This window comes from Cydia pomonella, chromosome 14 (assembly GCF_033807575.1).
Source record: "Cydia pomonella isolate Wapato2018A chromosome 14, ilCydPomo1, whole genome shotgun sequence".
NCBI lineage: Eukaryota > Metazoa > Arthropoda > Insecta > Lepidoptera > Tortricidae > Cydia > Cydia pomonella.
Window position 1 is genome coordinate 397,130 of NC_084716.1, and position 17,015 is coordinate 414,144.

General features: G+C 41.5%; 2 protein-coding genes across 2 annotated transcripts in view; both read right to left on the reverse strand.

Annotated features, from left to right (window-relative positions):
* The window catches only part of LOC133524681 (eukaryotic translation initiation factor 2D), a 25,621-nt gene extending 11,620 nt beyond the window's left edge, over positions 1-14,001 (reverse strand). Inside the window, exons 1-8 of the mRNA XM_061860786.1 lie at positions 13,720-14,001; positions 13,385-13,643; positions 12,547-12,719; positions 10,999-11,149; positions 3,693-3,888; positions 2,963-3,095; positions 915-1,011; positions 490-701 (exon numbers count right to left, since the gene is read on the reverse strand). Of these exons, the coding sequence (XP_061716770.1) occupies positions 490-701; positions 915-1,011; positions 2,963-3,095; positions 3,693-3,888; positions 10,999-11,149; positions 12,547-12,719; positions 13,385-13,643; positions 13,720-13,775 (1,277 nt within the window). The 5' untranslated portion in view covers positions 13,776-14,001. The remainder of the gene's footprint in view (positions 1-489; positions 702-914; positions 1,012-2,962; positions 3,096-3,692; positions 3,889-10,998; positions 11,150-12,546; positions 12,720-13,384; positions 13,644-13,719) is intronic.
* On the reverse strand, positions 4,219-9,598 carry LOC133524676 (uncharacterized). The gene is made up of 2 exons (XM_061860778.1): positions 7,886-9,598; positions 4,219-4,843 (listed from the first exon to the last, which is right to left on the reverse strand). The coding sequence occupies exons 1-2, from the start codon at positions 9,137-9,139 to the stop codon at positions 4,817-4,819; spliced, it is 1,281 nt and encodes a 426-aa protein (XP_061716762.1). The 5' UTR covers positions 9,140-9,598; the 3' UTR covers positions 4,219-4,816.
* Positions 14,002-17,015: the final 3,014 nt, after the last annotated feature.

Below are 17,015 nucleotides of genomic sequence, written 5' to 3' on the forward strand. Positions count from 1 at the left end.
ATCGAATAGTACCATTTTCTTTTTTGTTTATGAAAGTAAAAAAAATTTTTTTTTTTAGATTAGAGCCTTCTAATTTTTTTATAATCTCAATATATATTTTTTATAAAGAATGGCTCATTTTCTATCCATTTAACTAACTTTTGTTATAATTTATTTATTTATTTATAATATTTAATATGTGTCAAGTACCCAATTGTATTCTTATTTGTAACAGGCCGCATAGCCAACATTACAATCGTTAACGCTCCGTAGCGTAGCGTAGTCATCTCTCTCTATCACTTCTCCATATTAGTGCGATTATGACAGGTGCGTTTCGTTCGCCACGGAGCGTGAAAACACGTTGGCTACGCGGGCATTTCTGTTCTGTCGTCACCTTTGGTCCTCATCGTCAGACCGGAACTTGAAGTACATAGCTAATAGCGGTCGAGTAAGTTAGGTTAGGTAGTTTAGGTGGTCGGTCAGACAGACAGTATCCGTCACAATAGTTACTTGAGCGCCAGCAGGGCGGAGGCGGCGGCGGTGACGGAGAACATCTCCCGCACCAGCGGCGGCGAGTACTCCGCGCCGCCGTCCTCGTCCGGGCCCGGGCCCGCCGCCGCCGCCGCCGGCGGGGCGTGGCTGCGCACGCGCGGGTGCAGCGCGTTCAGCGCCGTCACCGCGTCCACGCCCTTCTCCACCTCGCGGACTTGGAGGTAGCCCTCCTGAAACGTTATTGTTACTTTATTATCATATTATTCGGACACAAATTGTAATCTTTTGACAACTGACAAGAAAGTATTAACAATTAACACCGAAACGAGATACCACGAGCGAGTCAAACTTTAAAACTAGTAAACTAATCTATTTTATTTTTCGGTAAATTACTATTAACCATTACTAAAAAGATATATATTTTAAATATAAAACAAAATCACCTTTTGCATAGCTTCTAAGAACTTTCCCACTTTTTTATAGGAAGACTTTTTGATGTCCATCGTTCGATCCGGGGGACAGAGAGGCAGCAAATAATTCCTGAAACATGTATCATTGAATATAACGACTTGCGATTTGGATAACGTACCGGTAGATATCATTTTATAAATTGAACGTATGGCGCGCTTTTGCAGTACAATAATGGCGTTGACAATCAGGAGCACTACCCCAAAGCAAGATGCCGTATGACATGATACTATAAAAGTAAGCAAAATATACCAATCTAGCTGTCTTTTCATCTGTTAAGTGACGTATTTTACATACTGCAAACGCCGCAGAACTAAGCTTGTTTGCGAGAATATTTATGTGGGAACTCCATTGCAGCTTGGCATCCAACCTAGGAATACTGTACTGCTAGTTGATTCTAGTTCCTCATCTTTGATAGTGACCGTCGTTTGTCATTAGTAGTTACGAACCTTATGTATTCAGTTTTCTTCCCATTCAACATTTGGTTATTAACGTTGAACCATTATTGCACTACATTTGCTATAGCAATGTTTACATGAACGTTGGCATCTTCGTGTCGTTTGACCTTAAAGATGAGTGAGGTATCGTCAGCAAACAGTACTCTATCATGGTGATGCTTCACAATAGAAACAGGAAGGGCCCTAATATGGAGCCCTGGAGTACGCCCGTCGACACCAGTGACCCAGGAGATCGTTCTTCACTCACATCCATTCTGTGGATTCTCCCATCCAAATAAGATTCCAACAAATTCAGCGCTCTTCCTCTAACTCCATAGAAATAAAGTTTCCTAAGGAGTGTTTCGTGACTAACGCAGTCGAACGCCTTAAAGAAGTCACAAAAAATGTCAATGGCATCATGTGACTCATCCCAGGCATCGGAAATATTTTTAACTAATTCTATTCCAGCGTCAATGGTCGATCGACCCCGAGTAAACCCAAATTGCTTATTGTGCATCAAATTATTGTTGTTGAAATGACTTAGTAACTGTGACAATGAATTACCTGAAAAAATTAAAACAAGAAAAGAAAAAGAAAGTATTTTTGCAAAGAAATTAAAACAAATGTTTATTACAAAAACCTATTATTCTGTGAATGTATATTTAAACGGCAAACTATAAAATGTTATTATTTGCATAATAAGCTTGTTACAGTCGTTACCTAGTGTAAAAAAAACATGAGTTTAAGTTAGCTTAAGTTACTTATAAGAATTGCCATGCCCTTACAGGGCTCATGTTTTAAACTTATATTTCATAAGATCTTATGTACAACATGAAAGCAAATAAACTACTTGACTCAAATACAATATTAAATATAGGAGTAATTTTACGCTGCTCCATCAGGTCTGGAAACTCGCCACAGTCGACGCAAATGTTGAATATTACTACTAAGTGAGGTACTAATAATTCAATTAGGGACTTAATAACGTGAACAGAAACCGCCCAAAGATCACTAGCTTTTTTGACATTAATCCATCGAAATGCCTTAAGTACACCTAGGTTAGTAACATGAACATTTCCAAACTTAAATTCTATTTAACATTTTGGAAATTTTTTTTCTAACATTTCAGCGGCAGACAAGCTTGATGATGATGACTTAAGATGCTTAGTTGTGGTAACTAGTGTATTTGTAAAGAAAGTTTCAAATTCAGCTGCAACAACTTTTATGAACATTTAAAACAATGTATTGTACATGTTATTTGGACTTGATCCAGCAGGCAAAAATGGTAACTGAAGAGCAAGGGTATTCCTTATTCTCTCCCAACGTTCCGATGTTACTGGTACAAAGGTAATTCTCTTCTTTAAAAGACTTACACCCCGCATCCGATCAAATGTAATTAATTGACCCAAGTAATCTGATTCCAGTGCACTGATCACATTATTACTAACAGGAACAATATCAGTAACAATGTTATCAATACAGGTTGCGCTGGTAGCAGTCACCCTTGTAGGCTCCATAAAGATATGGTTTAATCTAAAAGATTTGAAGAGACTTATCAAGCTAACACTTAAGGAAGAGGTCCTTACCTATATAGCAGACTGGAGAGCAGTGGCAGTTCCACACTCTTCGCGTGTAATTTAAGGAAGCTCAGCATCGCCCATTCCAACAATCCATCCATATCTGTAGGTATCCCGTCGTCTTCTCTTTCCATGGGCTCCGCTGTTGGTATTAGCAAAATAAATAGATTTCATTTAAAAAAAATAGATGTCATAAAGTGAGGCTGGATTCGAACCGGTGATTTTAGCTTTCACGGTTAATGTTTTGATTTCTATATTATTTCTTAATCAGAATGGGTACAGTAACAGATGTGATTTCAGTACAATTTTGCAAGATTTTTCGTTTTAAGGTTACAAATTGTATGGAGATAAAATCTGTTATCTGTAATAATGCTCTTTGAAAAATATTATAGGTAACTTGGGTACGGTGGCACTCGTCTTGAAGTTGGTCGGTCGAAGTTTTGTACAGAAGGTAGTTCTTTCTGTTATTTAGTATTTACTTTATTGTTTGGATTCAAAATTCTATAGGGACCGTGCGCGTTGGAGGATCTGCCATCTTGTGGCTTGAATCGGAACAATAAACATGTACATTTACACGTCACGTGTTTTCTTATGCATAGTAGGTTCTGCCATCTTGTGGGGTATATCGGAACAATAAACATCACATTTACGCCTCGCGCCAAAAATCTGACGGCTCCTGTGCTGCCTCCTACAGTTCATGCACGCTCCCTATAGGCGATGTTAAATTGAAATAAGGCACCGTTATCAGTTCCCGGCGCCTCCGGGTCCGTCGGGGGGGGCGGCGCGGGCTCCGGCGCCGCGGCGGGGGCCGCGGGGGCTGCGGGGGGCCCGGGAGGCTCGGGGGCCCCGGGGGCGCCGGGGGCCGCGGGGGCCGCGGGGGCCCCGGGCGCGGGGGCGCGCCCGAGCGCCGGCCACTCCTCCTGCTTTATGTGCACCTGCAATACAACAATGGTGCAACTTATATAAATATTATTACTACATTCTTAACTAAGGGATCAAATACACCCACTTCTGACACGGTACTTTGGCGCCCGAAGCAAAGAGAGCGCCAATAGTCCGAGACTGAAATGGTGTCACATATTGTACGTTACTGCACACAAGCTGCATTCTTATATACAACTGAAAAGAGTACCATAGTAAGAAGGTCGGATACTCTGCATTAAGTACCTACTCACTAATGGATAAACATCCACATCGCCCATTCTGGTGTCTTTCTAACTAGAGAATACATAGATAGGAACACGTTTCTCCTATCACGGAATAATGGTGTCGGAGCTGTTATTGACGAACAGCTCAGCTGAGGGGTTGACTCTTCAAGAAAACTCCTGCTTCACGTTTACTTAGTTTAATTTGCTATTTTACAAGGATTTAGGTATGTATGAGGCGGTAGTTGAGAGCCGTGTGTGGTTTGCGCGGTGAGTGGTCGCCGCGCTTGTGACGTCATACTCCGCAGTCCTCACCCCTCCGGAACTGGTTTGACCGCTGATGCGTTAACACCCTGCCCCCCTTGAAAGCTGCTGCTTTCAAGATCGTTCATGCAGGGGAGGGGGCACACTCGGTTGAGCGCTCTTCTGACCACGCCCTTCTGCGTGGTGAAATCTGCTACCCTGCAGACTCCGTCAGCTCCTGGATAGAGGTGTAGAGCTCTCCCGAGCCTCCATTTGAGTGGCGGGGTGTTCTCCTCCTTGAACACCACTAGCTCTCCAACCTTGAGTTCCTTCTGCCTCTGGCGCCACTTGGTACGTTGCTGCAACTCGGCCAAGTATTCGTTCCGCCATCGTTGCCAGAAATGCTGGCGCAGCTGCTCGATCCTCTGGTACCTATCAGGGTTTTTAAGACAAACGGGGGGTGACGGCAGTGAAGTCATGGGCCGCCCCACCAGAAAGTGCCCTGGAGTCAGAGGGGAAAGATCAGTAGGGTCTGACGAGAAAGGAGTAAGAGGTCTGCTGTTTAGGATCGACTCAATTTGAGAAAATAACGTGCTCAGCTCCTCAAACGTCAGACTAGCATTACCCATAATTCGCTTCAAGTGGAATTTGGCCGATTTAACGGCTGCTTCCCAAATTCCACCGAAAGTAGGAGAGTAGGGGGGAGAAAAAATGAATTTTATGTGTTCCTCATTGCCAAACTCATAAACTGAATTTTGAGCGGATCTTAGCATTCTGGCTAATTCGTTATTTGCCCCTACAAAGTTAGTGCCATTGTCGCAATAAATTGTATGCGGTCTACATCTTCGAGCCACAAAACGACGTAAGCTTAGGATGAAGGCATTAGTGCTAAGATCGCTGACTGCTTCCAGGTGAACGGCCTTAGTTGCAAAGCAGACAAAAATGTTTAAGTAGCATTTTGTTATGCGGTTACCCTTTCCCTTTTTACTGGAAATCATGAAGGGCCCCGCAAAATCAAGGCCGCACACCTGGAAGGGGCAAAACGAGGTAACCCTATCCACAGGTAGATTGCCCATCAGTGGCTTCATAGCTTCACCTCGAAGTCGTACGCATGTTACGCATTTATGAACGACACTACGCGCTAGAGACCGACCGCCAACTGGCCAGAATTCGTCGCGTATGGAGCTAAGGAGCAACTGAGGGCCAGCATGTAGTAGACGTAGGTGTTCGCTTTCCATCAAGAGCCGTGCAAAGTGATGCTTACCGTCCAATAGGACCGGGTGCTTTTTCTCGTAATTGCAATTGGCATTTTGTAAGCGACCACCTACTCTAATTACGCTGTCGCCATCAACAAAGACGGCTAACTGTAACAAATATGATTTAGTTTTAAGCTTCTTTCCTTGTAAAAGTATAGATAATTCTGTAGCATAAGTTTGTTTTTGTGATAGTTTTACTAAGTAGGTTAATGCATTATTTATTTCTTCTAATTTTAAGGTTCCTATTGTTTTAGTTTTAGGGTTTTTACAGTTGTGAATAAAGCGAAAGATATATGCTACTATTCTTTTTAATTTATTCGCCTTGGAATAATTTTCAAACACTATCAAGGGGGATTGCTCAATATTAATCATGGCAAATATTGAGCTGTCGCTCTGCTTTTTCCTTTCAGGTAAATTGGTATCTATAGAACCTATATTCTGTGGCCAGCTACTCTCATCATGCAGTAAATAGGATGGGCCATGCCACCATAAACTCAGTTCCGGCAACTGACCAGGTTCGACTCCTCGGGAGGCCAAATCTGCAGGATTTAAGGCAGTTGGCACATGCCGCCAGGAATCTCTCGTAGTTAATTCATGTATATCATTAACACGATTCGATACAAAAGCCTTAAACAGTTTTGGTTTGTTTCGTATCCAGCCCAACGCCACGGAACTATCAGTCCAGAAAACCTTGCGATCCACAGTACAGCGCAATGCACTAGTGACCTTGGCAGCTAGCCGCGCACCTAATAGCGCTCCCGATAATTCAAGTTTCGGAATAGTCAATATTGATCTAATTGAGGCTACGCGCGTTTTGGCACATAAAAGATTAACAGCCACATTGCCAGCGCCATCTGTCGACCGCAAGTAGACACACGCTGCATAAGCTGTTTGAGAAGCATCCACAAAACAATGCATCTGAATTGAAGTGGGACTGGAACACAAAACGTGTCGAGGTACCTTTAGGTTTGCCAGAACATGCACGTTTGACAAAAATTTAAGCCATAAAAATCATGTTTTATTATTTCGGACACTATTTTGTCGGGACATTCATTTGCCAACTGTACAAGACACCTAGCGCTTAAGAAAGGCGCTGAGCTGGTCCCATACGTCACCGTATTTAGCCTAAGTACATCAAGCGGTTTGGTTTTATCGTCCCTCCAAAGGATTAATTGCAGATGGCGCTGCGATTCGTCCAAGAAAATCTGCCGGTACATTTTTTGTATGTCCCCGGACAAAACATATTTATGTTGTCGAAACCTGATAAGAATGTCAAATAATTCATCCTGTATAACGGGTCCTATATATTGAATGTCATTAAGTGACTTTTGTGAGCTAGATTTAGCACTACAGTCAAAAACTACCCTCAATTTTGTAGTTTCGCTGTCACGAATAATTGCGTGGTGGGGAGCGTAATAACCGAAGTCAGGTTTATCAATTTTACTCAAGTGACCTAGTTCTTCGTACTCCTTGATAAAGTCGCAATATTGTTTTTTAAGAACTGGATTTTTATTTAATCTAGCTTCTAAGTTTAAGAATCGTTTTTTAGCCATATTAAAACTATCGCCAAGTGCGGTTTCCGGATTTTCACGTAACGGCATTTTAACTAAGAATCGACCGTTATCTAAACGGCGCGTGTTATCTAAAAAGTGTTGTTCGCAAATATTATCGCTCTCGCTTTTAGTGACGTTCGGTAATGAAATTTCTTCAAGCTCCCAAAACCGTGTGAGATCTTGTGAGATTTGTTTCGTAAAGCAACAACGCACAATCTCGTCCTCATCCGAATCAACGTCACTTACGGGCCCCACGACCAACCAGCCTAGTTTTGAAGATTGAAGAATCGGCTTATTTGGTCCGAGTTCGATTTTATCCGACGTCGTGATACTAAAGAAAAATTCAGCACTTAGTAGCAGATCGACTTCAGAAGGACGATAAAAACCAGGATCCGCCAGCTGTATATCCGCAGGTATGTTTAATTTTGAGGTATCTACATAATTGTTAGGTAGGCTATCTATAAGATGCTCCACGACGAAACAACGAATATTAACTTCATAATGACTCGTTAACGAACTTACAGTGAGCTCACATCGATCTGAGACATTAAATGATAATTTATTTAAGCCGTACACGCAAGCCGGTTTTTTGTTATTGTTAGAGAATCCTAACTTATTTTTCATGCGTTCAGTTAAGAAACATCTCTGCGAACCAGGATCTAACATAGCTCGAACAATGTGAGATTTGTTATTTTCAACGTTCGTTATTTTAACTAAAGCTGTGCATAACAATACCTCCCGATCCGCTATCGCGTTCGCGGCGCACGCGCTGGCCGCGCTAATGACGGGCGCCGGGCCAGCTGTTTTATTATTAGCCTGTAAGGATAATGATTGATTATAATTATGTAATAATGTGTTATGTTTTTCCTTACAGACCTGACACGAACCGAGGCGGCATTGCTCGACGTTATGACCACGCCTCAAGCAGTTCAAGCAAAGATGTAACTTCAAGGCTTCGCTTGACCTACTTTCGACGTTCATGTCCTTGAACTTGACACACTCCGAGATCCTATGCGCGCCGTGGCACACCGGACACGTTGGCGGCGGCGGCGCCTTACTAGAGTTTGTTTGTTGTTTGCGGGATGCAGTTGCAGCAGCGACAAACGCCTTAGTAGCCTTAGGCTGTAGGTATTTATTTTCGGCTGGTTTATCGCTCCTGCAAGCTACCATTGTTTCAAGTACATCGGCCCGAGTGCGCAAGAATTTCAAGAACTCGGATAATGCAGGCAAGTCTGTTAAGTTAGCCTTATATTCTTCCCACTTTCTTGACGTAGTGGGATCGAGTTTACTTGCGACTAAGTAGATGATTACGTCATCCCATGAATCAGTCGGGCGGCCTAAAGATTTAAGGGCGCTTAGGTTTTTTGTAATGTGATCAATAAGAAATCGAATTGACCGATGAGATTCTCGAGTCTGCGGATCTATGTTAAATAATGCCTTCATGTGATTATTTATAAGCAGATTTTTATTATCAAATCGTTCGCACAGTAATTCCCATGCCGTTTTGTAGTTTTTAGCTGTAAATTCAAGTGATTTTATTACGACACTGGCACTGCCCTCTAACGAGGAGCGTAAATAATGATATTTATTTATGTCAGGGATGGACTCGTTCACATGGATCATGGCGTCGAAGGTGTCGCGAAACTCCAACCATTTTAAGTAGTTTCCGTCAAAAGACGGGAGAGAAATGGTCGGTAAACGAATTTTACTAACAGGGCCCGTCTCGAAAGTCGATTGGGCTGTTCGTGCACCCTCGGAACCACGGTCCTCATTGTTTGTATGAGAGTCAATTATCTCTTGCGTGGCTGAGATGAGAGAAATGAACTGCGTTTCTATGACGTCCCTTTCTTCCATCTGATCATCTAACTTATCACTTTTCATTTCAATTTGTGTTTGAATCGAGTCAAATTCCGAAAATAAAGTTTGTAATCTAGCCAATCGAAGACTTAATTCTTTAATTTGTAATGAAGTTATGTTTGAACGATCCATTTTTTTGTATATTAGAAAGATAATCCTTATATTTTGTTACACGACCCTTATAGGTGCCTCTTTGACGTATTAATTCTTTTAAAGTTTCCTCTGACATTTTAAGTTATTTATCTAAACTAAACACACTAATTTAATCAAGGGCAAATAAATAATTAGATAGAATAACTTGTGCACTCAAACCCAATTAAAAGTCTTGACAACTGGTCCACCGGCACGTTGATTTGCAGCGAAGTAGGTAACGTGACGTGCACGTCAAGCTATGACGCGCCGCGTACGCCGTGCACGACAACACTCACAGCTTGGCACAGGAATGAGCGCAGAACTCTCGTAATCACTGGAATGCACGGTTAGGACCGTTTGAGTTTAAAGAACACACTATTTTGCTGATTTAGGGAATAATCTAAATTATCTAAAAGATTGAAAATATATATTTTTTAACGTATCTCTTGTTATACTAGATTTAAGGTACCTACTGAGAATTGTATATAGCAAATAATGTGTAGTTATTTTATTACCTAAATCAAGGTAGGTAGCTTAAAGCAAGATATGAAATGAAGAAGAAATATAAGATTTTGTAAGAATTATGCAGAATAAATGCAGTTGCTATGCAAAGCTGATGCAACACAAAATGGACGCTCGCTTATCGCACTGAGTAGATCCACCTATTTAATGCTCGCAATTTACGTAGTTCATGAATGCAAGTAGGCTTTTCTTAACTTTATGCACAGTAACGAATAAGCAGCGATTTTGATAGCTATAGCACTGATTAATTATTATTTTATCACGAATTATGAGCACTTCAAGGTCTAGACAAAACTGAGGGCTGAGCACTATATTCACACAAATTAAGGGGAATGGATCACAGGTGTTAAGGAAAATATAGGATGGGCTACTTTCCTGTATAATTGCGATGACGATCACTGGATGCAGGTGCAATTGTTGTAATCCGTATGGAATATTCCGCTCGCCCGTCGATCTTCCTTTAGATTATGGTACGCGGACATTGGTACAGTCCGGTCACGGTCGCCACTTGTCGGAGCTGTTATTGACGAACAGCTCAGCTGAGGGGTTGACTCTTCAAGAAAACTCCTGCTTCACGTTTACTTAGTTTAATTTGCTATTTTACAAGGATTTAGGTATGTATGAGGCGGTAGTTGAGAGCCGTGTGTGGTTTGCGCGGTGAGTGGTCGCCGCGCTTGTGACGTCATACTCCGCAGTCCTCACCCCTCCGGAACTGGTTTGACCGCTGATGCGTTAACAAATGGTGTTTCGGACCTTGGGGAGGCGTACGCGAAGCCAAAGCCAGTACATAGAGGCCCTTTTGACACTTTAATGAGGTGTAAGGGATACACCGAGCGCATGTTGCCCTTGCCCTTATCGTGGAACGCACGCAAGGGCAACACCCGCCAAGGTGTAAGGGCTATTGAAAGTTGATGAAATATAAAATTAACTAGGCTATTGGGTGAAATCAATAAGCTAGGTCCTGGACTATGGGATAAAAAACCGAACGCCTGCCTAATAAAACGCTATGCGATTTTATTTTCGGCAGACGGTAATTGGCCCCCACAAAAAGCGACATCTAACGCGACTCACGGGCACCACCGGTGTGAAGGCACAAAGTAGAGAAGTGCCACTGGACTTTAAACATATAGCCAACTCGCCACTTACATTTCTACATCTACCTTCGAGAACGCAGCTCTTGCAAACAATCCTGTACCACGCCCTCCTTCATGTGACAGAACTCCCCAGGAGCACTCGGGTACGTGGGGTCGCTACTACCCAACAGCTCGCCACACACACATTAAATACACCCGATTAGGGTGAATCACAAAATCAGTTGTATACCAAATAAACCATACCTGGTGTAACTGGTCAGCAAGCCTATCACCAGCAGCTTGGACCTGGACTGGTGCTAGTGCAGGGTCTATTCTGGGTCTCTCGAGCCGACCAAACTTCGGCTCGCGGCTTAAAGTGTCTCCCACCCAGTGGACCATCTCCATGCACACACCTCTGTAAAATAAGAGAAAATTGATGACTATATAAAAAAATTGGGCCCCAATGTAAAAATTTCTTAAATAAATAATAAATAAATAAATATTATAGGACATTATTACACAAATTGACTAAGTCCCACAGTAAGCTCAATAAGGCTTGTGTTGAGGGTACTTAGACAACGATATATATAATATATAAATATTTATAAATACATAAATACATAGAATATTATTATACGACATAAATATTATACGACATTATTACACAAATTGACTAAGTCCCACAGTAAGCTCAATAAGGCTTGTGTTGAGGGTACTTAGACAACGATATATATAATATATAAATATTTATAAATACTTAAATACATAGAAAACACCCATGACTCAGGAACAAATATCCATGCTCATCACACGAATAAATGCCCTTACCAGGATTTGAACCCGGGACCATCAGCTTCGTAGGCAGGGTCACTACCCACTAGGCCAAACCGGTCGTCGAAATAGAAAACACCCATGACTCAAGAACAAATATCCATGCTCATCACACCCGATTGAACCCGATCGATCGATTTGAACCCGGGACCATCAGCTTCGTAGGCAGGATCACTACCCACTAGGCCAAACCGGTTGTCTTAGTAAAATAAATAAAATGTTTACAACTTAATATAGGATTTAAACCTAATTTATAAAATTACACCAGAACCCTCTTAACAGGTATAGGCCTCTTCCAGATTTTTCCATTTTTTGTGACCTTGGGCTTCCTAAAAATTGTTTATTAAGACCTCTTAATTTTAATAAGCAAATTTTTTCTCGAAATTTCGGGTTTGGTCCCATAGAAAAAGTTGCCCAGTATGGCGTATAAATTCGGCTCGCAAAGTATGATAAGTTAGTAATACTGTTCGATTTATCTTTTAAAACCTAATGACCTTGACCTATCCTCCTAAGGCCCAAGGTAAGTACTTCTACAGCTCAATGAAATTTAAATCAAATGCATTTGGAACAGTCGCTTTTGCATTGTTTCCTTTAATTTTCAAACACCGCAAAATTAACTCTATTTCCTACACAATAGGTTCAAATTTAAAAAATGTTTAATGATTAGATTGCTTTCAATATCATAAGTAATCATAACAGATCCAAATCTATGGCAATTTAGAAGTTGAAAATTTATAAAAATAATCAAATTGGTAATTCATAAATTTTATTGTAAACAATTTTAATCAATGGAGAATTACAATTAATATTATTTTATAAATTAATTCCTCTTAGATGTTCTGTTATTTTTATCTCTTGCACAGACAATACCAACAAAATATTTTACCAAATAATTTGCATAAATTTCATACACTAATAATATTCAAACACGACTTTCTACTCCTTCCTTGCCCTACTTGAAATATTGAAGAACAAAATTACCCGACTTTCATGAGCATCTCCCCGGAGGCGAGCATGGCGCGCCCTACGGCAGCGGCGGCCGCATTGTCAGTAGTCCGCAGCGCTAGGGGAGTCCCACGCGCGAACACAGGGAAGCCGGTGCCCCCGGTCGGTATCACCACACCAGGCAGGTACAGTGGGGCACCTCCTTGGATCTGAAACATGTGCCGCTAAAATAGTAACATAAATAAATTAAAAGGCCTTGTATTCAATACATATAGATGATTTACAAATCATGGGCATATAAAAAGCATGGGCAAACGCCTCCCTCTCTTTCTTCCAATCGTGAACACCATCATATTCATATTCATATTCCTTTATTATAAAATTACAAATTTTACATGTCAAAAGAGTAATTCATATTAGTTGCCACGGTTTGTTAGAATTTTACTTTTGCTTATTAAACAGTGCTTATTCATAAAAATTTACAGAGGCTAAAATATTATCAACACATCTAAATCCCAAATAATTGAGGCAGCAGTAAATAACACTATAAGTACTCCTGTGTCTTGTTTTCTTGCAATATCTATAGGCACTTCATTTATTTAACTACTTAAAAATATAAATCAGGCAACAAGGCTCATATTACAAATACTTTACAGAGTAACATATATATGCATTTTATAAACTTAGAAACTAAACACTATTTAGCCAACTAAATGGAGTAGCTCTGTTGTAACATCTGGTCTTGTATTGGATTGACCTTTACATCCAAAATTTCTACAAATACGAGGGCACTGTTTATGCTCATTCTACAATGTTCACTAACATTAATTCAGAATATGTTATTACTAAAAAAGGGCAAGCATTGTTTCAATACCTTAGTAAGCACAGGCTCATGCACAGTGAGCGTCGGCAGCAGGCCCGGCGCGCGCCACAGCGCCGCCACCGTCGGCAATAGCGCGCCCCTCACATCCAGCAGCAACGCCGCACCGTTTACCACATATACGTCCAACACTTCCCCGCTGTGCGCCGTCACCTTCACGCAGCTGCAACTGCTTTTCATGTGCACCAGCTCCTTCGCTACCTCCTCCGTGGCCGTTGGAAATTCATCTAGTATCCGCTGCACTAGGTGTTTCCTGAAAAACGCAGGTTATCACATGAAAATCGTCCGAAAACTCTCTAGGAACTTTACGCGCGAATAGGACACCTTACTTTTCTGAATTCTTAAGGCTGTTGTTGGATTTGACCTTGAAAGGCTTGGCAAACATTGTGGTTTTTTGCTAATTTATGTACTGCACTTTAGTAATGGTGAGTTTCGGATTTTTATGGTGCCATGCTAAGTAAAAATGGGTTTTTCAATGTTTTGTTTCAGGACAGGTGACGGCTCAATGACGGTGACACTGACAGTGACAGTATCATCTGTCTCCTCACGTAATGCAGCCAACACACAGAAAAAAGATATTTGAATATGCTTTTTGCCCGCCTACGAATAGAGGTAAACGATATTGCATTTGATGAAAACTAGAGTAATAGTAATAGAAATGTTAGTACCTCTATGAAATAATTACACATAATAATAACATCGTGTGACAGGGACAACATTCTGCGTCTATAAGCGTGCAATTGACTAGTAAGTCCAATGCGAAAGCGGCAGCCGCGACCGCATAGCTGGCAGGAGAGTGCCGTGCCCGGTGACAAAGGTGGGAGAACGGCGCGCTGGTGTCTAGTTATCGCCTAGTGTGAAGAAGGTTAAACCACTCTTCATCGTGTGCAACTACCCCGACACTCAGTCTTCCTCCAGTGGTCGCGATCTTGAGCCTCCCTATCCCAGTCGGTGGGATCGATCCAGAAGGACAACACGTGTCGCTTTGCACTATCCTTAAAACAAAGCATTGGCCTAACCGGTCGTTTAGCGTTATTTCGCTCAGGAGAGTCTCACGTGGCAAACGAGAACGAAATGGTACTTCATTGCCAAATATAAAAGCAACCCAGCGCAAGCTGGCATGAATAGCATAATCTTGACAAGAAAAGCTTTTACTGGTCCAGAGAGCAATTCCTCTCTGATAGAAATTTTCTAATATTTCGTTGGGGAAGATAGAAGATGATGACAAACTACCTACATTTATGATGAAAGTATTTAAGGTACCAATAGTCTACCTATACTTAGCCATTTTCATCAACTTATATCATCTCACTGTTGTATACCATAATGTCTACAACAAATCCTCTGAAACAATCCTTAATATTTAAGTTCTTGTAAGTAGGTATCATAGTTTAAGAGCGGAATCTTCGCTGAAACACACACATTAGCTATTCCAAGATATAGGGCACTCAAGAGCGCTGTAGCCTGCGGCTGACTCGCTAATGTACCTACCTCGATATTCGCTGTTGACCTACCTTTCGTGCGAGCAGGTTATCAAGCAAAGCCCATGCATGTCAAGTTGTGATGTCGCGGTGCAGTAATCGGGTCACGCGTGGCAGGCGGTGCAAGGCGCGGTGCCTTGCCTCGTACACGTGGCCTATATTTAGAATCCTGGGGTAGCCTGCGTACAGTACCCGGCGATAAAATATTGTACATCGAAACTTCGGCTTCGTACTTAGAGCGTTTACTTTTTCTCTCTCGTTGTCTCCAATTGTCTTTATCTCCAGATCGATGTGCAAGAGTTATCGCTGCGTGGGTACTGTAGTTCAGGCCCTTACAGAAAGGTCACGAGATTTCCATTTTAATTGAAATGTCACTTTCTATTCTCCATTAGGCAACTCATTGCTATTAGGAATGAAAAGGCGTTATTGCGTCTTTTATTTTAGTATTAAAAAAACCGGCCAAGTGCGAGTCGGACTCGCGCACAAAGGGTTCCGTACTGTTATCTAACAATCACTTTTTTGTATGGGAGCCCTGTTAAATATTGATTTTATTCTGTTTTTAGTATTTGTTATAGCGGCAACAGAAATACATAATCTGTAGAAATTTCACCTGGCTAACTATCACGGTTCATGACAGATGGACGGATGGACGGACGGACGGACGGACAGACAGCGGAGTCTCAGTAATAGGGTCCCGTTTGACCCTTTGGGTACGGAACCCTAAAAAGTTTCAGCGGCCGGCTTAGGGGGTGGCAAGTCGGGTAGACAGACGTTCACGGCCCCGCTCTGGCAGGGACATGGTGGGCTTGAGGCATCCGAGGAGTTTTTTTACTTAACACAAGAGACTTGCATAGATCTACCGCTGAAACTCCCAATGTTTAAGGACGCCGCTGTCGGTTATCAAAGGAGATAAAAATAACAACCTTACTTTAGTAATTTCTCCGTCTCCTTTAAGGACATTAAAAGTTGCACACTTTGAATTGCTTATGCATGTTGGTGGTTATTGTTTTACAATTCCATATACTTTAATACCTACTTACCCGTTTATGTTCAGATTAGGGAAATGAAGTGCTTTCATTCGCAGATTGTGACTTGAACCTATTTGTATGTGTTATTTGGAGGTCTGGTATTCATTTCTGCTATTAGCGAAGGTCCATGAAATAAGCTTCTGCGCGTTAGTTACGTTTTTATGCCGCTATTTGTTCTAATGGTACTTACCTACCTACTACTAGGTACTACTACTACCTACGTACTTTGGTTGGGCAAGCAAAGACGCTAAAACCCAAAACAGGCTTCGCGTGATTCGTTGTCGTGATCGCAGACAAAGCCTTCAGTGAATTGATTTACTCGAAGAAAAAATACTTTGGTACCTTCTTTGTCTGAACTGTGTTGATTTATCTGAAGTCACAAGTGATTGTTAGGTGCTATATAAATGATAATTTGCTAAAAATACACCTACCCATTAACCCATGGCGTAGAGAAACAAGTAACATAGAGTGCTCACTCCATAATCAGTTTTGGTACCAAAACACTTATTATTTTCGTAGTCGATATCACTCATCGAGTAGCGGAATTATCAGCCCGCGTAGCCAACATGCCAATCGTTAAGGCTGCGTAGCGAACGAAGCGCTACTGTCGCTATAGCACTAATATGGAAGAGTGATAGAGAGAGATGACTACGCTACGCTACGGAGCGTTAACGATTGCCACGTTGGCTACGCGGGCCGTACTTCTACTATTTGACTAATACTCAACAATTTTTAGCTAATATTATAACCGGATTAACCGGAACTCTATTTTCAACTCCTTCTGCTTGTAATATTAGTTGTAAATTGTTGAGCAATACACTTTTCGTCAGTCGCGACATTTGAGACATCTAGTGTCAAGTAGTTGTAGGTTACTGATAATTCCGCTACTCGATGCTAGATGGCGACAACGAATATAATAAGCGTTTTGGTACCAGAACTGATGTATGGAGTGAGCACTCTATGTTACTTATTTCTCTATGTCTACGATCACGAACTTCTTGTCGTTGATTTCTTTACTAAGCTTAAGTAAGTACCTTTACATTAAATATCTTATGCTTTCTGCTATACTTTCCGCTCCTGCGAAAATCGAAAATGCAATACTTACTTCAGTCCCAT

Excerpts from the sequence above, each read along its gene's own strand:
- LOC133524676 (XM_061860778.1), bottom strand. The coding sequence starts at position 9,139 with ATGGATCGTTCAAACATAACTTCATTACAAATTAAAGAATTAAGTCTT. Across the intron at positions 4,844-7,885 it reads ACGCGATAGCGGATCGGGAG|GGCACTTTCTGGTGGGGCGG; the intron begins GTATTGTTATGC and ends CTCTGACTCCAG.